The following is a 22,098-nucleotide window of genomic DNA, read 5'->3' on the forward strand; positions in this document are numbered from 1 at the left end:
ACCTTCTGCCTCTGCTTCCTCCTCTCCTAGTCTCTCTCTGGATTTTCCCTTCTCTTGTTAACCTTTTCCAGTCAGCATTCCGTGGCCATCAACCAATCTGCCAGATCTGCTCACCCAACGTTACCGCTGGCCGCCATCTTGCTGGATCCAGAAGACACATCGCCGTCCTCATCAGACTCGGCTTCTCTGCAGTTTCTTTCCTTCCGAAGGCATTTTCAGCCCTTGGGTTCCAGATTATTTCACTCTTAAGTTTTCATTCACCCCATTGACTGCTCCTTCTCGGTCTTCTCGGCTGAATATTCCTTCTTTCTGTCTTCTAAAAGTCAGAGCCCCTGGCCAGGCCTCAGCCCTCTTCTCTGTCTATAATCTTTCCCTAGGTCATTCCATTCAGTTCTTTGGCTTGAAGTGTTAATAAAAAGCTGATAAGTCATACATTTGCATGAGCAACCCCTACCTACCTGTTCCTTGAGCTTCAGGCTCAATATTCAATTGCCCGGAACATTTTCCCTGAATAGCCAAAGAGCATTTTGGACTCAAGATGTCTGAAACTCCAGACTTTAACTTCTCATCATATTTAGAATGAAATCCAGATTTCTTATTCCTGCTTGCAAGTTTCCTCGTTACCCTTTGGACAGCATCTTCTTCCAAAGCCCCTTCCCTCACCAAACTCCCGGCACTCTGCTGGCCCTCTATGTACACCTGGGGTGGCCTTAACGCTTAGTGTTTCTTCTGCCTCTACTCCAAGTCACTGCTTAGAGCCTCACAAGGCCTATTTGGTCCTTTGCATCACTCAGGGCTTGACTCAAAATTCACCTTGTCGAGAGGCTTTTTTTGACCTGTTGTCTCAGTATCACTCTCCTGAAGGTTGCAGGACTCAGTACACTCAGTTTACACTAATAACATTTTAATAAGCTCCTACTATAGTGCTGAGCGTTATATTAAAGGCTTTATATGCACGATCTCATTTAGTTATCAGAACCACCTAATGAGACATTCTTATCATCCTTACTTTGCAGGTGAGGAAACTGAGGCTAAGAGAGGTTAAACCCAAGGTAGGTCATATAGTTTGCACTAAGGTCTGATTCCAGAACTGGTGCTCTTAACCATGAAGTTCAGCTGCTTCTCACCTTAAACACTATTCCTGATTATGGACAATATGGCTTCCAGGAGTTTACTTTCCTGGATTAATTAGTTTCCACTGCACTAGTGTTTGAGCCGGTAAAGTAATTCTGCTGTATCAGTGTTTGCTAGGGAGGCACTTATTTTCCAAACTCTGGTTTTAAACTATCAGATAATACAAAATGCAGGTTTCATGGGGACAAATTCAAACATGGGTCCAGACCACCTCTGTGGTTCTTGCTTGTAGACTTATTAAAGAAGATAAGGGTATTTTCTTCATCTTTGTTGTTTGGAGGCAGGCTCAAGTTCTCAGAAATTATTAACACTTTTAAACTTAAGTTTTTTTCTCTTAAAAACATCCTATTTCCACAATGTGATTAGAAATAAAATCTTTAAAATAAAATTCTTAGATACAGGTCAGTGTGCCGATGAGAACAAACATTTGTCAAATACCTACATGTCCCAAGCACTTTTTTGCTTTCACTGTCTCTCCAAGTAGGTATTATTTCCCGTCTTTTACAATTAAGGAAACTGAGGCACCGGAAGATAAATGATCCACTATAGCACAGGAACTCTGCAATTTCCTGTCCCTTCCTTCTTTACCAGATAGTACAAGCTGCAAAGTGGTTTTGCCTTCCCAACGTGATACTGAATTGACTCCCTGAAGCCATTGGTCTTAGGGCTCTGAAATTTAGTCCCAGGACACAATGATAATCACAAAAGCCACTTCTCAGGGACCTATATGCCTTTGTGGCCAAAACCCAAAGACTAACAGAGGAATTTTAAGATCTGGGCCAGTCCTCTTGAACTCGTGGACTTACGGGTCTGCTCAGGTAACCGTCAGACACCAGCTCCTGCCAAATTCTCAGTGACACTGTTTGGTGCGAGAGCAGCGCTATTCCATGAGCACGAGGACTCCTGTGCTTCCGACCTTTGCGCTGGCTCTCCTGGCTGCCTGGGCTGCCTCTTCATCTCATGTCCTTCTGTCCTCAGAGAATTCCATCTGATCATCCTTACCTCCCCACCAGTTCAGTTCAGTAGCTCAGTTGTGTCCGACTCTTTGCGACCCCATGGATTGCAGCAACCCAAGCCTTCCAGTCCACCACCAACTCCCGGAGTTTACTCAGACTCATGTCCATTGAGTCAGTGATGCCATCCAACAATCTCATCCTCTGTTGTCCCCTTCTCCTCCCACCTTCAATCTTTCCCAACATCAGGGGCTTTTCAAATGAGTCAGTTCTTCGCGTCAGGTGGCCAAAGGATTGGAGTTTCAGCTTCAGCATCAGTCCCTCCAATGAATATTCAGGACTGATTTCCTTTAGGATTGACTGGTTGGATCTCCTTGCAGTTCAAAGGACTCTCAAGAGTCTTCTCCAACACCACAGTTCAAAAGCATCAAGTCTTTGGCGCTCAGCTTTCTTTATGGTTCAACTTTTACAACCATACATGACTACTGGAAAAACCATAGCTTTGATTATACCAATCTTTGTTACAAAGTAATGTCTCTGCTTTTTAATAGGCTGTCTAGATTGGTCATAACTTTTCTTCCAAGGAGTAAGCATGTTTTAATTTCATGGCTGCAGCCACCATCTGCAGTGATTTTGGAGCCCCCAAAAATAAAGTCTGACACTGTTTCCACTGTTTCCCTATCTATTTCCCATGAAGTGATGGGACCAGATGCCATGATCTTAGTTTTCTGAACGTTATGCTTTAGGCCAACTTTTTCACTCTCCTCTTTCACCTTCATCAAGAGGCTTTTTAGTTCTTCTTTGGTTTCTGCCATAAAGGTGGTGTCATCTGCATATCTGAGGTTATTGATATTTCTCCCAGCAATATTGATTCCAGCTTGTGCTTCATCCAGCTCAGCATTTCACATGATGTACTCTGCATATAAGTGAAATAAGCAGGGTGACAATATACAGCCTTGACTTACTCCTTTCTCGAGTTGGAACCAGTCAACCAGACATTTGTTCCATGTCCAGTTCTAACTGTGGCTTCTTGATCTGCATACAGATTTCTCAGGAGACAGGTAAGGTGGTCTGCTAGTTCCATCTCTTGAAGAATTTTCCAGTTTGTTGTGATCCACACAGTCAAAGGCTTTGGCATAGTCAATAAAGCAAAAGAGGATGTTTTTCTGGAACTCTCTTGCTTTTTCCATGATCCAGCGGATGTTGGCAATTTGATCTCTGGTTCCTCTGCCTTTTCTAAAACCAGCTTGAACATCTGGAAGTTCATGGTTCATGTATTGTTGAAACCTGGCTTGGGAATTTTGAGCATTACTTTGCTAGCATGTGAGATGAGTGCAATTGTGCGGTAGTTTGAGCATTCTTTGGCATTGCCTTTCTTTGGGACTGGAATGAAAACTGACCTTTTCCAGCCCTGTGGCCACTGCTGAGTTTTCCAAATTTGCTGGCATATTGAGTACAGCACTTTCACAGCATCATCTTTCAGGATTTGAAAAAGCTCAACTGGAATTCCATCACCTCCACTAGCTTTGTTCGTAGCGATGCTTCCTAAGGCCCACCTGACTTCACATTCCAGGATGTCTGGCTCTAGGTGAGTGATCACACCGTCGTGATTATCTGGGTCGTGAAGATCTTTCTTGTACAGTTCTTCTGTGTATTCTTGCCACCTCTTCTTAATATCTTCTGCTTCTGTTAGGTCCATACCATTTCTGCCCTTTACTGTGCCCATCTTTGCATGAAAAGTTCCCTTGGTATCTCTAATCTTCTTGAAGAGATCTCTAGTCTTTCCCATTCTGTTGTTTTCCTCTATTTCTTTGCATTGATCACTGAGGAAGGCTTTCTTATCTCTCCTTGCTCTTTTTTGGAACTCTGCATTCAAATGGATATATCTTTCCTTTTCTCCTTTGCCTTTTGCTTCTTTTCTTTTCATGGCTGTTGGTAAGGGCTTACAAACACCTCCCCACCAACCTCTGTCTAATCCTGTATCCAGCTTTGTCTTTCTTCACAGCATCCATTACATTCCACACTTATCTCCTCCACTAGAGGATAGCTTCCTGAGGGCTGAGACTGTTTTGTTCACTGCGGTTATCTCCAGTGCTCAGCATAGAGTAGGTGCTCATTAAATAATTACTTAATGAATGAATGGATGCTGTAAATACAGCAGGCCTGAAGGAATGAGTGGGTGACGTTCAGTTTTTACAGGCTATTCTATTCACATCCTCCTTCTGTCTGAGCTTCAAAGGGAGAGACAGGACGACTCCTTCCAGAGGAGTAAACAGGGAAAGAGGCCCCCAAAGAATAGAAATCAAAAACCCTCCTGCCTCTGATTTCATGGCCAAAGCCTTGAAAAACCTGAACACAAATTAACCTTGCAGAATGTAATGGATATTTAAGGTAGTTAATTCCAGCAAAAAGAATAACCCAGTAAACAAGTTTTCTTTGAATAGGTAGACTGGCAGGCAGCATGCAGCTTACATAAGGAGAAATCACACTATCTACGTCACCCCCTTGGAGAAAGGCGGCAAGACACATTCTGCTCAAGCTGTCCCCATAACCGAGTGATTCATGGTTACAGATCCCACCTGGAGCTGCCTCTGGCACATGCGGGCTGCTGGGCAATGACCCAGAAGTAGCCGTGAGAGTGAAGAGGTAGCTTCCGCAACAGGACCAACAAAAGACCTTTGCTCACACTCCTCAGATAACAGCTGCTTTAGTACTGGGACAGGTCATGTCTGTGCTCCAGGGTGGGGGACGGGTGTTGTCTTCAGCTTCATGGTGCATGCGCTGTGTATAGAGGGCTACTCTAGATCATGGATCTCAGTCACATCCACGGAGGGATGACTCTCTGCTCTGCTGTAAGGATACATTTTAAATAATTGGACACATTTTGTGCATTCACCTAGAAACCAAAAAGTCTTTAAAGTCCCGACTCTACAGAAACTGGAGAAAGCACACTAGGTTGGGGGACCGTCGTCAGTCACTCACAATCCACCCCAAGCCACCACGGCTCTTGGGGGCTCTGCTCCTCAAACACTGGCTGTCAAACAAGGTGCCCCCCCCCCTTCTCCTTCCTGGAGCCTCAACCAGAACACAGACCCTTTTAAGGATTTTATTTCTAATCATCATTCATTTCAAAAAACGAATCTGCTGGAGTAACAGAGGTTCCAGAGTCCTGAAAAGCTAGTACACAATGGCTCTAGTATCATTCCTGACTTCTTCCTGAGATGATAACTGGCAGCCCAGTTGCCTGACTTTTTTTGTTTCTTTTCCAGAAAGGAGTTCACCAAACCTCTTGCTTCCTTCTGTTCCAGGCTTTCTGGAGAGCAAGACAGACCCTTTCTTTCTTTCACTTATGACAACAGATTTCACTGGAATTCCAAGTGATTTGATTTCCCAAAATGCACAAACAACAAACAAATCTTCTGTCTTTCCCAGATACTTGACATCAAGCTGGATGGACAGTAGAAGCCTAGAAGACGCTGTGTTGATGGACAGATTGAAAATTACCTGGGCAGACTTTGGGAGTCTCCTCAGTAAAGACTGAATGACTTGTTGCTTTGTTATTCGGAGGTTGCCCTGAGCAGCCACCCTATGGGGTTCCCCATCTGCAGCTTGGTAGGAAACAACATTCTTTAGCAGTCTTGACGCAACTGGCAGGGTAATGGCCATAGCCTGCCTTTGTTAACAGGAGGCAGGGGCATTAGCTGTATTGTTTCTGGAAGTTGGCAGAAATGTGGCCCTGCCCTGTGGTTCTTCAAAACAAAACTTGAGGTTGAATCTCTTTTGTTGGAGTAGATAAGGCAGTGCATTGAGCTCCATGGAAAACAGACAGGAGGGCTCTGACAGATGGGGAAAGGGTCACCCCCATAGCAAGGGGTCAGCTTGGAAGTGGGTACTATGGCAACCCACTGAGAATCATCCTGTGAATTAAAGGAAGGTTGGATTCACTGGGTCTGCCCAGGCAGGGAACCTGGCTGGGTCTTTGTCAGCCAACAGACAAGAGGCTGGTTTGCAGCTGTGTGATTTGACAGTCTGGTTGTGTTCAGACAGCTCTGTGCTATGGAGACGACATTACTCTGAGTCTCACTGTGTGTGTATGTAAACCAGTGGCTCACCAAGGAGGGAGGCAATGGGAGCCACCCGTTCAGGCAACAAGCAGTGGATTTGTGTGTGTGCGTGAGTGGAGAGAACTTAAAAACAATAATAAAACTGATGAAAATTCTGTTTGCTTTTTATTATTTCATGCTCTAACAGTTCCAAACAAGGTACAGTGATAAAATACTCCTCCCTCATTGGGGCAGACTTCTCCAATGTTTCCTCCTCCCACCCTTGGTATAACACTGGGATAAACAAGCACCAGGTGGGACAATTATAAATCAGCAAGAGAGTAAACAGAAAGCAAATGACTCCTGAGATAAGATTAAAAAAAAAAAAAAAAGAATTATCCCCTAAAGTCTGCCTTGTGGAGTCTACAGAAGGTTGATCTGTATCTTAGGGTACTTTCTCTTGTTTAGCTTTGTCTTGGTTACTTATTGCTGCTTTTAAAACTACCCCAACATTTAGTGCCTTAGAACAACAACCATTTATTTGCTCATGATTCTACAGTTTTGGCAGGGCTCAGTGAGGATGGCTCATCTTTGTTCCATGTGGTATCTGCTGGCCTTGGACCTTCCTAGAGCGGTTTTTCACTCACAAGTCTGGTACCTCAGCTGAGACAGGTTGAACAACTAGGGGCCAGTCAGTCATCTCTCTCTTTCCAGGTGGCCCCTCCACATAGCTTAGACTTCCTCACAGCATGGTAGGTTCTCCTTAAGTGGTGGCTGGTGTTCCCCAGAATGCAAAGCAGAAGCCATCAGGCTTGTTTAACATCTGGTCTTGGAAGACCTCGAACACTATTTTTGCCACATTCTATAGGTCAAAGCAGTCACAGGGCCAGCCCCAATTCAAACAGAAGAAAACATAGACTTCATGATGGAGATACCAGTGTGACCATCTTTGGAATCAGCATCTACCTCAGGTCATTTTCTCCGTCGTAACAAGGTATTATATGCTTCCACGTTTTGCCTTTAATAATGATAAATCTTATCACACTGGAAAAAGGTAGGTCTCGCTGTGACCTTTTAAGAAATCAGACTCTTAGAATTATCATCACGCCTGGGTTCTGAATGACAAGACGGTCTTTTGGTAAATTCCTAAGAAGAAACGAGATGTGGGGGCATGTAATATTAGCAATGACAATCAAGAGAAAATATGAAGATGAGCTTGATTTGCCAAAATCCAAGTTAATGCCTTGCTCTATCTTCTGAGAAAAAAGTCAAGTGGCCCCTGAATTTTGGTTATTACTCCTGGGTGTCAGACCGCCCCCGTGTTTTACACGCTTTAAAACTAGTACTGCTGGAAACAGACTGGCCACAGGATGCCCCTGAGGATCAGGAGGCCAGAGCCTTTCAGATCCTTAATGTGTGACACACCTGTTCAGGGTCTCTATCCAGATTTCATCCTGGGTCAGAGAACTGCATCTCAGTCCAAACAAAAGGCACGTGAGGGTGGAGACACGTCGAAATGACTACTTTGCCTTTTGCCAGACAGTGTGAATCCGTCTATACCCGTACAGAGCTTTGGTCTGGAAAATATTTTCAAGCCCCCTGTCTTACATTCCTCTCACTATAAATAACCGGGTGAGCAAGATAGGCCTCTGGTAAATGCCCATGGTTTTGTGCTGTGTAAACACCAGAACAGAGGCCATCGGCTTCCTGGGTCAGAGCAGAGCCTGGACGGGGTCCCGTCTTCTTCCTCCGGGTTCTCCAGTCTTCTGGAGCTGAGAGCCTAGTCTCCTGGCGTCTCTGCCTTCAACGTCTGGTCTCACGGGCCTCTTCTGCCTCGCCGGCTTGCATCCCGAGCCAGTAGACAAGGTCAGTCAGCTCCCAGAGTCAGCGACCACAGCAAGGTGGGCGCCTGGCTCCTGGTCTTAAGGAGGTTGGGTGGGCGGCACGCCTGTACCCACGGGGCCCAGCCCTTCCTTCCCACGACGGCCAAGACGTGAAGTGGGTCTGCCTCACCGTCTTGGGCTTCCATCACTCCCGAGGCCCTTAGCTTTCCTCTCACAGCAACTCTGTGTCCCTGCGTGCCCCCAGACGCTCGGCCAAAGGGACAACTGGGGTCAGGGTTCTTCTTTTCGGCGTGCAGGAAACCCCGGGGCGGGTTTCCGCGTTGGTTCGCCCCCGGCCCAGCCCCCAGCACCCCCGCCTTCCGCAGGCCCCTCTCTCCCCGCTGGGCGCCCGGGCGTTGTTGCCCGGGCTTGTTTCTAGCTCCGGAGCATCGCCCGGCCCGGCGCCAGGTCACGTGCGTTAGTGACAGCCTCTCGCAGGGTGGCCCCAGGGCCCGCGCGCCGCTGATTGGTGGGGCCGGGCCTGGCCCCGCCCCGGGGCGGGGCGTCCGGGCGGGCGGGCCCGACGGGCGGGCGCAGCGGCGGATCAGCTGTTCCGAGGCTGCACAACAACAAAAGGAGCGGGACGCGCCGGCGGCGGCCAGCGGCGCGGCCTCAGGAGGGCTGGAGCGGCCCAGCGCCCCGCGCCCCGCCGTCCGGGAGCCGCAGCTACCTCAGCCGCCCGCGCGCGGGTCCCCGCCGGCTGCCTTCGCCGCGGGTCGGGCCGCGGGTCGGGCCCACGTAAGTGCGGGCGGGGCCGGCGTCCAGGGCCACTCGCTCCGGATCGCCCCTCGGGCCGCGGTCGGTGCGGCCCCACCCCGGTCTCCACTCGCACCCGAGGGCCGGCAGCCCACCACCTCGGCGGCCCCGGGGGTGCGCGCGGGCGCGGGGCGGCGGTTGGGTGTTTGGTTTCTGCCTCCCCCCACCCCGAGCGTGGCCTGTTTTCCCGGGGCCGCCGCGGGACAGACCTCCTCTTCTCTCTCCTCCTCACTCCGCCTCCTGCCCTCCGCCGTTGGACTGGGGCTGCCCGCCCAGGACTGGGCGTCGGGGGCCCCGGGCCCCGGAGGGGCGAGCGCGGCGGCCCCCGCCGCCCCGGGGCGCAGCCTCCAGGGCTCTCGGCTGCTCGGCCAGCCCTCCCGGCGCGCGGCGGCTCCGCTACCCGCGACCGGCGCTCGCCCGCCCGTCGTTGGCAGGTTCCCTGACTCTTGCTTTGATCTTACCTATCACTGGTGGAGGTTGCACCTGTGGTAGGCACTTTATCTCTCATCGTAGTTAAAATCCTCATCATTTTGATCACGCACGCTCATTGGGTGCTTAGCGTGGGCCACAGACTCGGTGAGGATTTTACGTGCATTAATTCCCACAATAATCCTGTGAAGTTAGGCTGTCTTACAGATAGGAAACCTGAGGGCCCAGAGAGATGGACTTAACTTACTCAAGACCACACAGCCAGGTAGAAGGAAATGGTGTTTCAAGTTGAAGATGAGTTTTCTGTAGGGATTCCTTGTGTGTTTTCTTTTTTAATTGTATTTCCTAATTACATCTGCTCATTGTCTCCTGTGTTAATTCCAATTTCGAGGAGATTAAGGAGGAGGGCCTCTCCCCCTTTCCGTCATTGAGACAAGAACCCTTTCTGAGGACAAAGTAGTTTTGAGAAAGGGGAGTGGAAAGTGTCCCCTGGGGTGGTTGAACAGAGGTAATAATGAGGAGCCCCAAGATCTGGAAATCACTTGCTTGGTAACTGAAATCTTTTTTCCACTGCAGATGCAAAAAGCGCTAGGAAGCTTTTGCTTTTAAGGCACGGTCACTATAACCCTAAACTGGCAGCATAATTTTCGAAGGTTCCAGCCTGGAACCAGGACCTTGCTAATTTCTAAGACTAAGGTCTGGTTTGTTTTTGTATCTTTATCTTTTGTTCTTTTCTGTGAATGCTTCATCAATTGCTCATAGTTCTCTTGGGAATGGTCCCACTTTCAAACTTCAGGGTTAACAGGCTGTGAATTACTGTTTATTGCTGTCTTTGTTCACTGTCATTCAAGGCTTCAGAGCCAGCCTGGTGGATCCTGGGGAGAATAACCTCCTTGTAGTTGGTTGAGTAGGCTGGATAGAGTGGAACAAGCGAAGACAACTTTCTTGGCTTGGTTTTTCTACAGTTTAAAATGGATGTAAAATTACTTGAATCAGCACATTTATTCTTCTAAACTAGTGAGAGAGGGTGGGATAAAGAGATCATTTTGAGCTGCTTTTTGATGATGATGTGTTAGTTTGGCCACCTGATATTTCGAAACTGTCAAGAAGCCACAACTGTACACATAGTTAGGAGTTAAATCATCAAAGTTGTGGTGGTTTTTTTTTTTTTTTTAAATTTAAAATGTTTTTGGAGCCGCCTACTGGCAGCCAAAACCAACTGAAAAGTGCAGTTCTCCAAAGTTCATAGAGCCAGAGTTGAGGCTGGAAGGAGCCTGAGACATCCCGCGCTGGGGTAGGGGGCAAGAGCGCAAGGTCCTGGGAACCAGAGAGACTTCCGCTCCAACGCAGGCCCCACTCCTGAACAGCTCTGAGCTTTGAGCAAGTTACTTAATTTCTGAGCTTCAGTTTCCTTATTAGTCAAATGGGACAAATAAGTGCCTCATATCTGTCACATACAATAAACATTGAGTAAATCACAGCTCTGATGACTATAGGAACATTTGCCAATAAAGACACTCAGACCCACAGATGCTAAGTGACTTGCTCACAGTCATACACCTGGTTTGAAGTGAACTTGTGGTTAATATTTATTGGGTGCCTGCTGTGTGCCTGCTTCTAAGTGATACACACTTATTCCTCATGTTGGCCCTATCTCCCCATTTTAGGGATGAGAAAACCGAGGCACTGAGAAGTTACTGTATATCCTAAATACACACAAGTTCTGAGGAGCAAAGTCAAGATTTCAAACCGAGCAGGCTAACTCCAGAGCCACGTGGCCTCAAGGTTGGTTGCCTGTCTTAAAAATGAGAAATCATACCAATAAACTCTTCCCAGCCCAGTAACTCCTTTTCTAAGTTCTCAAACTAGACTGCTTTACCCCATGAGTGTTAAACTCAGCCACCTTTCTCTGCTCACAGAGCATTTCTACTCATGTCATATGAAAAATATTGATAATAAAATGTTAAGTAACAAAGCAGGATACAAAATTGTGTGCCTACAATTGTGATAAGAAAGAAACTATTGGTAGAAGAAAACACACAGTGTACTAACAATGATTGCAATAAAGTATGGAATAACAGTTTCCTTATTGATTTTCTAAACTTTCTGTAATGCGCTTTGGTTCATTTTATAATGAAGGGAGGGAATGGAGGTATTTAGAGCCAAGCATAAGAGGCCAAGCTGCCTCCTTGAAGTGCTGGGGCACAGACACTTTGTTTCTTTTTTCCAGCAGGGTGAGACTGCCAGGCTGGCAGGTGCCCGGGACAACAGCAGCGCCTTCCGCCTTGCCTTCATTCCTCTACCTCTTGGCTAAATTCCAGAGCTGTATTTGTAAATTTGTCCCCTTAGGACACTTGCTTTCTCTGGAATTTTCACCTTAGTTTTATCTTTGTCCTAGAGTTGTGAATATCAAAAAGCCTGTGACCTGCTGAGGAGTGCAGTCTGAAGTTCTGCTTTGCCTTTGGCTGCACAGGACCAGCCCCAAGGAGAGCCTCCGTTCTTGGGCCGAAGCCAAGGTGAAGAGTAGCAGCAGCCTGGTAGGGACAGTCTGGGTCAGTGGGGAGATAGGCCATCAAGACGCTAGAGCAGCAGCGTCCAGTATGCAGTGCGGGCTCTGTATGGAGGTTTGGATCTTTAAGTATCCACCTTAAGTAAGGAAAAAGAAACAGGTGAAGTTAATTTTGTTAATATATTTTATTTAACCTACTATATCCCCAATTAAATTAGATTTAAAATTTAGTTTCTCAGGGAATTCCCTGACGGTCCAGTAAGGTTAAGACTCTGAGCTTCCACTGCAGGGAGCGTGGGTTCGATCCCTGGGCAGGATCTAAGATCCCTCAGATCCCACATGCCGTGTGATGTAGCCAAAGAATTTTTTTTTAGTTTTTCAGTCTAATTGCATTTCAAATAATCGTTCACCTGATGTTACCAGAGGCCACCTCACTGAACAGTGTCAGCGTACTGGGGTTTCTCCAGCAGCTCCTTGTCCTCTGGGACAGCTACAGAAAGCGGGGCCTACGGAACTTGGCAAAGTCCCACCAACCTCACTTTGGGAAACCCAAAGAGGCTTGACTCGTGCAGTCCTGGGGGACGCTCCTCCAGAGACGCCCTTCCCGGGGCAGAGCTGCGTGTGCTCCAGGCCTAGGCTGGCTTCCATGTTACGGAAGAGGGGTCAGTTTGGAACCTGCAGCTGCCCAAGCACAGTGGTGCCGGCATGACTGCTGCCTTGTAGCTGCCACTTAACTGGCCTGGGCCTCAGTGACTGACCACAGTTGGGGGATAGAGGCATATTCATGATGAGCTAGGGTTCCCATGGGGTGTTCCCTCCCCACCCAGTAGCTCTCGCTGATGCAGGGCCTGAGTCCAGCCGGGCACTCTGAAGAATTCATCCAACTAGGTCAGCAGACCCAGCACTGTACTTGGGGCCAATAATTTAAGAGAAATGGGGGAAAGATTAAAGTATCCTTTCTCCCTCCTAGCTCATATGCTCAAAACTTTTACATACACATCAGCCCTGGGATAGCTCATCTTTTGGGATAATCAAGTCTAGCCAACTACACAGCCCACTTCTCTTGTAAATTCTCTTACATGCAACATAAAGTTCACTTTGAGTTCTCATCCTCGAGCTCCAGACTATGTGATTGGCCATACTGCTTTCCAGAAGGGTTTTGGGAAGACTGGTTATGCAAGTGACACTTCCTGTTTACCCGTTTTTCATAATTAATGGCTGAGGATAACAGATTGTGACCACAGAAGTATTCACATGTCATTTATTTAAACACATATTTGTAGTACTACACGAGTAGTAGCCTGCCAAACAGTTGTAGCAGTCCAGTGCACACATAAGGACTTGAACCAGGAGTCTCATCACCAGCAGATGTGACCCACATCATTTATAGCTAAGGATGATTGTTTTGAAAATGAAATATCCAGAGTCTGAAGTTAGGGATTCAGGGCTGACGCTCCCTGGATGATCTCCTCCACTCATGGTTTCTGTCACCCCCTTTGTGTTGTTAACTCCCAGATTCTTGCCCTCAGCAGACACCATGCTCTTGGACTGCAGAGCCCTAGATTCAACTCCTTACAGACATCCCCAGGACTCGCCAACTTTCCCAGTTCCTCGTGTCCAGAGCACATGGCCTACACCTCTGCTGTGTCCCTCTTCCACTGAACTATCCTACCAATCTTCCCCCCAACCCCTCACCCCGTTGGCCAGGCTGAAAACCTAGGGCATCCTTGACTTTCTCCCTCCCCTTCACTTCTGGCGCACAACGCCTTGCAGGATCCAGTCCTCACGTAGCCCCCAGGCCTGCTGTCAAGACTGTCCACCTGGATCTTGAGCCATAGGGAAGCGAGCCACATTCTCACTCATCTGCACGTTTCCACGGCATTGTTTCTACTTCGTTCTTGAGCTTCTCAACCATTCACGATTAAGGTCACGATTGCAGGTGTCCTTCTGTGACCCCTGTCTGTGGATTTGAACCCCCAGTACTTCTCCTCACGTGACACTCATCACACCGGGTTGGTGGGCTTGCTGTGGGAGGTCCTTGTCTGCTGCTGTCTCTCCTGCCCTGAGCACTAGGCCTGATGCATGATAGGTGCTCAGCAAATATTTGCAGAATAATAGTTAACACTGACTGAGAACTCTGTACCAAGTACCTTGCTAAGTAGGTTGCCTCAGTAGGATCAGGGAAGCCATCTAGGAGGTGGTGATTGGCAGTCAAACCAGTTGGCTTCAAGTAGAGCGAGAGTGGTGGAGAGAAATAGGTGGATTCCAGGCGTGTGTGGCTAGAGTCCACAGGACGTGCTGCCAGTTTGGGTGAGGGGCGCGGGGGTGTGGATGAAAGGGAGTTTAGGATGAGGGCTAAGTGTTTGGCCTGAATAACTGCTGCCTCTCCTTCCTGAGAAGGGGGGCGACAGGCAGCGAGCCTGAGTATGTTTGTGGGGAAGATGAAAAGATCTTGCAATTTGTTAGGCTTGGTCTGCCCATCAGGTAACCAGGCAGAAATGGGTATATATAAATCTGGAACTCTGGAATAAGATCAGGAGAGGCTGGAGCTCCTCATTAGAACTCACCAGAACTCCATGGGGTAGCACCCTTGGAGTAGTGTGACTTCCTCACCCTGGTAGGAGACAAACCACCTTTGAACCCAGCCACAGTGGTCCTTTTCAGTTCTGGTTGCTGGGCCACCTGAGTTCTCTACAGTGTGACTTTTTCCATGCCAGCTGTAGGAATGGTTTTGAAGGTCAAAGTGTGCTGCAGTTAGAGATTTTAATGGAATTAGGTGTGCTTACAATCATACACAAGAATAGAGCAGGAGAGAAAGGGGGCCAGGGAAAGGGGAGGGCTTGGCACGGTAGTGGACACGCACCCAGGAGGAGTGCTGAGCTCAGTTGGCAGCTTCTGACCAGTTGACCATGAAAACGTAGCTTTCACTCTACTTACAGAAAAGTAGTGTTTCAGTTGAAATATGTTACCCAGGGATATACTTTTATATCTCTTATTATAAAAGCACAGATGTAAAAAAGAACCCCTTCCATTGCGCATTTTGAGATATTTACAGGTTGCGTTTGAGTACTTGATTAATGTTTGTAAAAAAGAGATTCTGCATTCTTATGTTTGAAAGAAGGGAAGAGCCAAGCTGTAGGCTAAGGCCTGTGCTTTTCTCTAGGTGTGAGGAGATGTACACGTTATATAAACATGTGCTGATTTGAAATAGCCTTTTTTTCTGTTTTATTTTAGGGATAATGACTCTTCCAGCTTCTCGCCTAAGTTGAATAAGCACCGTGTGCACTTTAATCCCCTGTCAGCGGCATCAGGCTGACCGAAGACAGGTTTTGGAAATCTCAGCTACAAAGATATCCAGCCAAAGTCTCAATCTTGCCTTAACAATGTTCCAGAGATTGAATAAAATGTTTGTGGGTGAAGTCAATACTTCTTCAAACCAAGAACCAGAATTTAGTGAGAAAGAAGATGATGAGTGGATTCTTGTTGACTTCATAGGTAAGGGTATTCTTAGCCATTAATCATCACAGCAAAAGTGGAAACTTTTATCGAGTTTTTGCATAAGTAAACCAATAACTCTGAAGGTTTTTAAGCCATAAAAGTAAATAAGAATTTGTCTAAAAAAATTGCCTGAAGCATTCTGTGCCAGATGATCGGGTCAGTGACACTGATGTCAGCCTCTCCAGTTTGGCAGCTCTTATACCCTGATCCAGTCAGAGGCACTTTTAGAGGAAACCCCCATCCTCTACAAGCAGTAACCCACTTGGTGCATTATGTGTTTACTCAGCAAAATAGAAACCAACCTTAAAAATCTGCCAAACCAACATAATCCATCGCATACAATGACACACACCGCCCCCAACACTCACACATGCCTGCACACACGCGCACACTAGGTGCTCAGAAATTATTTTATGATCATTGTGAGTGAATATGAATGGTTTTGTGTCTGATCTAAATAAAGGGAGGACTGAGCATCAGCTAACAGCATCGTCTCTTCTTTTTCTGTGCTCTGATGTGATCTCAATGTGTCACTCATACCCCGCGGGACTTCGACAACGTGTGTGGACTGCCATCTAGACACTTGCACGGGTTTCTCAGCAGCAGAGGATGAGGAGGAAGAAGACATCAGTGAAGAGTCACCTCCCGAGCGCCCTTCAGTCTTTTCCTGTCTCCCTGCATCTCTCGAGTGCTTGGCTGATACGAGTGACTCCTGCTTCCTCCAGTTTGAGTCCTGTCCAATGGAGGAGAGCTGGTTTATCACCCCTCCCCCATGTTTTACTGCAGGTGGATTAACCACTATCAAGGTGGAGACCAGTCCTATGGAAAACCTTCTCATTGAACACCCTAGCATGTCCGTCTATGCTGTGCATGAGCCCTGCCCCAGCCTCAGTGAGGCCCACTGTGGGGCTGAGGAATTTCATAACCCAGGCAGTCCCAGGTACGTTACTGTCTCCACAGACGTTTGTGAAAGTGTGTGCCTAGTGTATAAGGAGGGTGATGCTATGAAAAGATGAACTCATTTGAGATTTTCAAAAAAATTAGTTCTAGCGTGGCCCCAGTTATGTAATGGAGAGCTGCCTCGTTTGTAATATTCTGCTACTGAATGGAAAGAAAAGACTGGCATTTCTGCTAAGTATCTTAGAATATAACTCTGGCACTTTATAGGCTGGATTATTTGGGGTATCAAATTTGACAGGAATGGTATATCTTAAAATAAATCTCATGATCTTCGAAGTAGTCCTAACTAAGTCACATCAGATGGTGCTTAGCCTTGAAAACCTGAGGAATCTGAAGCATGAGGTAAATAAAATGGCAGATTTAGCAAAGCATTTTGCTCAGAGAGTTCTTTTCTGCCTTGCAGAGGGAAGCTTTCATACCCAAATACTGTTTGGTGGTTATATGGGTGTCCCAAGTGGTCTGAAAGGCTCTGCTTGGATGGCAGATGGGTTGAGCGTCTGGAACAGTTCAGGGAGGGTGTCTAGTCAGTAATCCATTCCCGAACAAACTCATAAGTCTGTGGCCTTTATCCAGGGACTATATTCAAGATTGTTCCCACCCACTAAAACAAAGCCCATGGCTGCGTTCAGTGGCTCAAAGTCCAGCTAGTCTGTGATGCGTGTTGGTGGGAGGTCCCCTCTGGTATCAAGGTATCTGTAGGATACTGGCACTGACTTAATTCCGTTCATACCTGTTAAGGGGACAGGTGACCTGGGTTTTGGAGCCGCCCACAGTGTTCCTGTGGTTCAGTGAGGTCACCCAGAGGGCCACCTTTTCAGTTGTCCAGGCTCTGACTCTACTAGCCAGACCACTGTATGCGTATCTCCTTCCATTTCCTGTTTGCCAAATATAAACAAAGCCGAGGCAGCTCATTAACCTGATAACTTTACCAGAGTTCGCTGCACTTTCGACTCTCAATATTGTAGATGTTCTTGAATGAAGATAAACGTACACTTGTACCAGACTGAAAAACGTTTGCTTATATAGTTACCCAAGCTTTGTATTAGGTTGGATCTTTGATGGGAAATGTTACTTTGCCTGGCACTTTATTCCATATTATAAATTTATCAAGAGGTTAATGTTTCAGGCATTCCAACAGAAGTTTAAAATACAATTTTTTGAGATGGTTTAATTAATTTCTTTAATTGCTTAACAGTTGATTCAAATTAATTTCTTCAGTTCTTAGAAATTCTTCTAACTTTATTTTCATCTCATCCCTGAGGAGTTCCACTCGAGAATTTAGTGTGATTAATAGCCACTTTAAATTACTAGCATTTGTATATTTATGTTTTCAATATTTAAAGTATGTGTGTTTACATTTGTATATTCAGCAGCTTTGTAGACAACAGAAGCAGTCCGTATGCACTGCAGAAAATTAGAAAGGGCAAAAATTTTTAAATTTTAAATGACATTTTTCTCACTACTGAGAGATGAATACTGTCAAGACTGTAGAGCATATCCTTCCAGGTGGTATTTTCTGGATGTGCCCATGCATGGATATATAACACCATTTTTAACCTAAATGGGATCAAGCTATAGGTACTGTTTTATAATCTGCTTCCTTAGGCAGTGATCTCTACTTTTTTTTTTCCCCCAGTAAAATTTTACTTTGTGAACTATACAGACCATACTCAGATTTGCCCACTAAAGCCCAGAATACTTCATCTAGTTTGTTCAAACCAGGATCCAGTTCAGGACCTTGCATTGAACCTGGTTAAGTGTTTGTAGTTTTGATGCAGTGAGAATGTTCATTTTTTATACCTTGTTTGTCACTGTATATTGTTATATGTTTTGATATAACACTTAGGTAGTTAATTATAAATAAAGGATCAAATGGACATACCTAATTTTATATGAATTCTTTCTGAACATAAGAAAGTACTGTAAATTATTACAGTTTTATAATCAAAAAATTTTAACATCTTTATATTTGGATTTTAAATTTTTACAAGAAAGGCCCACTAAATCAAGATAGAAATCAGATGTCACCAAAATTAGGGAGATGGCTATGTAGTAAATATCTGTATTTTCTGAGCAGGAAATAAATTATATGCTTTTCGAAAGTTAAGATTATTTCCATCCTGTATATCCTTGGAGAGATTACCATAAAGCACATAAAAGTAAGGTGCTTAACAATTAAAGAAGGCTTCATAGTATGTACTTAATTGCATTTTAGCCTTTATAAAATATTGTATGTGAAGGTTTATGTGCTATCATAATCTTAAGTAATACATGTTCCTTTAATGACCCATAGTAACCCAGTTTTAATAAAGAAAAGTTGACCACCTCCTAATAGTAAAATTAAATAGCATTTGCAACTTTACTAGTGATTTAATAGTTCACCATTTAACATTTGTAGGGCCAGGAAAAGCTGCTTATAAGACTCACTGGCACAGAGTAAGTATGTTTCATTTGAGACTGTGTGATATTGTATTATCAGTCTGAGCAGGAAGGCAAAGGACTCAAAGCATCCAGCTTTAAAAACCACTGTCTTTGTTTTGTTTTAACTGCTTTTTATTAGTTTCTTAATGTGACCAGCTTTAATTCTATTTAATAAAAATAATATATTAAAAATATAACTGTGTTTTCCTCTAGCAGTTGTAGGCAGAATATATAACTGCTTTCCTGTGTAAAATAACCCTTAAAAATCTTTAAGTTCTTCATTACGTGTTCATGTAGTTTAGAACTATCTGATTAGCTTTTAATATAGAAAATATATAGTAATTACATGGTTTGTAGCCATATATTAAGATTATGTGTTCTCCAAGGGTCTTTGTAACATTGCTCTGCAAATGCCATTCCAAAGTGTGCCTGTTGTGATATAAATTTAAAACTTAAGAGTTATGTTTTGTAATAAGCAGATATCTTACCAAGACAAAATTTTTTTTGATGAGTAGAATTTCCTTATGCATGTTTCTATTAAATTCAGACTTAAAGCTTGTTTTCCTAGAACATTTTGCTTATAGACACATAGAGTCTGTGAAGCTGCTGTTGGCACAGTGCCTCATAATCAAACCTTGGAGTGTGACTTTTGTTACATTCTTGGTTGAGTCAGTTAATATTTGTGACCTTAACCTCTCTGAGCCTGAGTTTTCTGATTAGTAAAATTTAGGAATTAAAATAGTGTTCTTTTAAGGTTATAGTGAGAATCAAACTACATGTATAAATGTGTTTGGTGTGTAACTGAAATTCACTCAAAGTATAAAGCATTTTTTTAAAAACTACAGTTCACTTAATTTACCACCTCTGGGTGGATTCTATCACATATTTCATTTGAAAGTTGGCTGCTTCTTTCTCCCGTTATCAGTCAGTGTGGTCACAAAATAAAACCTTGTCTGACAGCCATGAGACACTGAGCTCTCATCAACCATAAACAAATGGGTGTGGCAAATTGAATTGCCAAGTAGCTTTTTCAGTTTCATCGATAACATGCTGTGTTACGTAATACATGCCCAATTTTTTCTGTTTCAGAGTGGAAGCCGAGAATGAAATGGGGCAGCACATTCATTGCTATGTTGCAGCTCTCGCTGCTCATACAGCTTTTCTGGAACAACCCAAGAGCTTTCGCCCTTCCCAGTGGATTAAAGAACACAGTGAAAGACAGTCTCTGAACAGAAATAGCCTTCGTCGCCAAAATCTTACCAGAGATTGCCACTCTCGGCAAGTCAAGCACAGCGGCTGGGCTGTCCATCAGCCCTGCCCACGTCAGTACAATTACTAAGAATCTGAAGCGTGTTTGGTTGGTTTCTCATAGTTTGTGCATATGTGTGGGCATGTGCATGTATGGATGGTAAAGCTGCTGTCTCTTTACAGCCAACAGATGACCAATCACATAGTTTTATTGGTGTGTTTAGATACTATCTTGAAAACCAGATTTATATGCTGGGTATCACGTAATGCCTTGCTCTTAACATTTGCTTTTTTGTAAAAATTTTTTCAGAATATTTTTGGGAACATATCAATACAGTTAGTGTTTGGGAAGGTCTTTAAATCTATTAAGATGTACATGAATTAGCAGTTTAAAGACGTTTCTTCCCAAGTACGAGAGTAGGCATCTTTCAATTTCATTTTATTTGGTATTAATCAGTCTTTCGAGTAAGCAGAAATTTATTCTCAGGGTCAGCCATACACTTTATTGACCAGTACTTGATAATCTTTTCTGTATATAATGAATCCATTTTTACACACTAACATGAGCATTAACAGGTGATGTGGTTGCCACAGATAAAATGGAATTATGGCTGAACTTTCTTTTGGAAGAAAACTTGATCTATTTCTGTGTGTATGGGGTTTTTATTTCCCAGATTAGCCATGCAGTTCATTTTGGAATTCAGGTACATTAAGTGTTAGTGAACAGTGCATTCAATAATTCCGATGTGACTGTGTAACGTGGTACAGACATTACGGCATCGTGGGACAACAGCGCCCATCTCACATGCAGAGGGATTAAATTCGACCTGTGAAATTGTATTTGGGGAAATGTGTATCCGTAAGTAATCCATTGGTCCACTGTTTGGATTCTTTCCTGCCAGCTTTGCCTGCTCGCCACCTCACATCAGCTGTAAATTCAGAAGTACGTGTCCTGCACTCTAGTGGCTTCCTATTTGTATCTGCCCAGGGGAGTGGCTTCCTATTTGTATCTGCCCAGGGGATGAGAGAGGCTTTGTATTTCTGATGCAGTGATAGATCCTCTGCTGTGGAGCCTGTTCTGCCAGCTGGCAAGCAGCGGTGAAGGGCGTTCCTGGTGACATCTATTCACAGCATCTAAATGAAGAGTGACAGGTTGAGTTTTTCCTTGAGTTTATATATATATATATATATATTTTTAACTTGGGCTTCAGGCAAATTCCTTAACCACTTTGGCCTTTGGTACCTCCACCGAGGAAGGGGTAGTAACATGTACCTCCCTCCCAGTCGTGAGGACCGTGTACTGATTTGAAGTGGGGCTGTCCTGAACTGATCTTTGTGTGAAATTCCAAGGGCCTCTCTGCCGAGTCTAGTGAAGGGGCAGGGCCGGGGCAGCTCTTCGGCCACAGCTCCTCTTCAAAGTGTTGGTGCTCGTGAGGCCAGGGTGCAGGGTTTGAGTCACACCGAGGCCAGTTAGCTCAACGAACGCAGAGAAAACCTATTTCTTTACATCTAGCCAGTCACTTTATTTTTTTGCAGTTGTGATGGGTTTTGCTGAGCCATCTCACTCTCACCAGTTTCCTCTGAGATTAAGTTAAACACATTTACAATCCAAAGCGCATTCTACTGACAGAGCAATAATACTATCACCTTCATAATCAAATAGCTTATTTTTCCATTCTCCTCTGCAATCCTAATTGAGTACATGACTAGACAGTGTTGTCAAGGAAAAAGCAGCATATAGTTATGTGAAGTACTGTTTTATTCAGCAACCCTGTAGCAGTTGGGTGCAGGGAACCATGGGAGACTTTGCAGTGAAGAGCTGTGCTCTTTTCTGACTAGATTGGGATGTGTGGAGTCGGAAGAGGTCACCTAGCTTAGTTAGGTGGGGGTGGTAGGTTGTTCCTCCACTACTGGCTGTGCTGAAGGGCCAGGAATGTCTCTTCAGAACAAGGGTCTAGATCCCCCTTCTCATCTTAGTCCCCTTCCGTTTCGACTACCCGTTTATTTATTTGTTTTCCTCATTAGGGGCCAAGTCTGTTAAGTTTTGTCAAACTGAGCTAGAAGTTGTTTTGTTACTATTTGTGTTTACCAGCCGTGGGAGATAGAGTGTTCATGAAGGCTGTGTGTGTTTTATACCATGACTGTTAAAGGGCCATATGTTGCTAACTTGAGCATAGGTATAAGCCTCTGAATGCATGGGGGCCTCCTTTTTCACATGCTAAATGTAAGCTGTTAGTACCTCATGAGCTCCAGAAGTTCAGCCA

General features: G+C 45.1%; 1 protein-coding gene across 2 annotated transcripts; it reads left to right on the plus strand.

Moving 5' to 3' along the window:
• Positions 1–8,668: 8,668 nt before the first annotated feature.
• On the plus strand, positions 8,669–20,071 carry TP53INP1 (tumor protein p53 inducible nuclear protein 1). 2 transcript variants are annotated; one of them, XM_052651759.1, is made up of 6 exons: positions 8,669–8,751; positions 10,866–10,983; positions 11,597–11,714; positions 14,942–15,202; positions 15,785–16,145; positions 19,676–20,071. In XM_052651759.1, exons 4-6 carry the CDS (start codon positions 15,091–15,093, stop codon positions 19,923–19,925), a joined length of 723 nt encoding a protein of 240 aa, XP_052507719.1. In that variant the 5' UTR covers positions 8,669–8,751; positions 10,866–10,983; positions 11,597–11,714; positions 14,942–15,090; the 3' UTR covers positions 19,926–20,071. The 2 variants fall into 2 exon arrangements, with proteins under 2 accessions (XP_052507719.1, XP_052507718.1); XM_052651758.1 differs by lacking the exon at positions 8,669–8,751 and having other exon boundaries at positions 10,679–10,983.
• Positions 20,072–22,098: the final 2,027 nt, after the last annotated feature.

Source organism: Budorcas taxicolor, chromosome 14 (genome assembly GCF_023091745.1).
Source record: "Budorcas taxicolor isolate Tak-1 chromosome 14, Takin1.1, whole genome shotgun sequence".
Lineage (NCBI taxonomy): Eukaryota > Metazoa > Chordata > Mammalia > Artiodactyla > Bovidae > Budorcas > Budorcas taxicolor.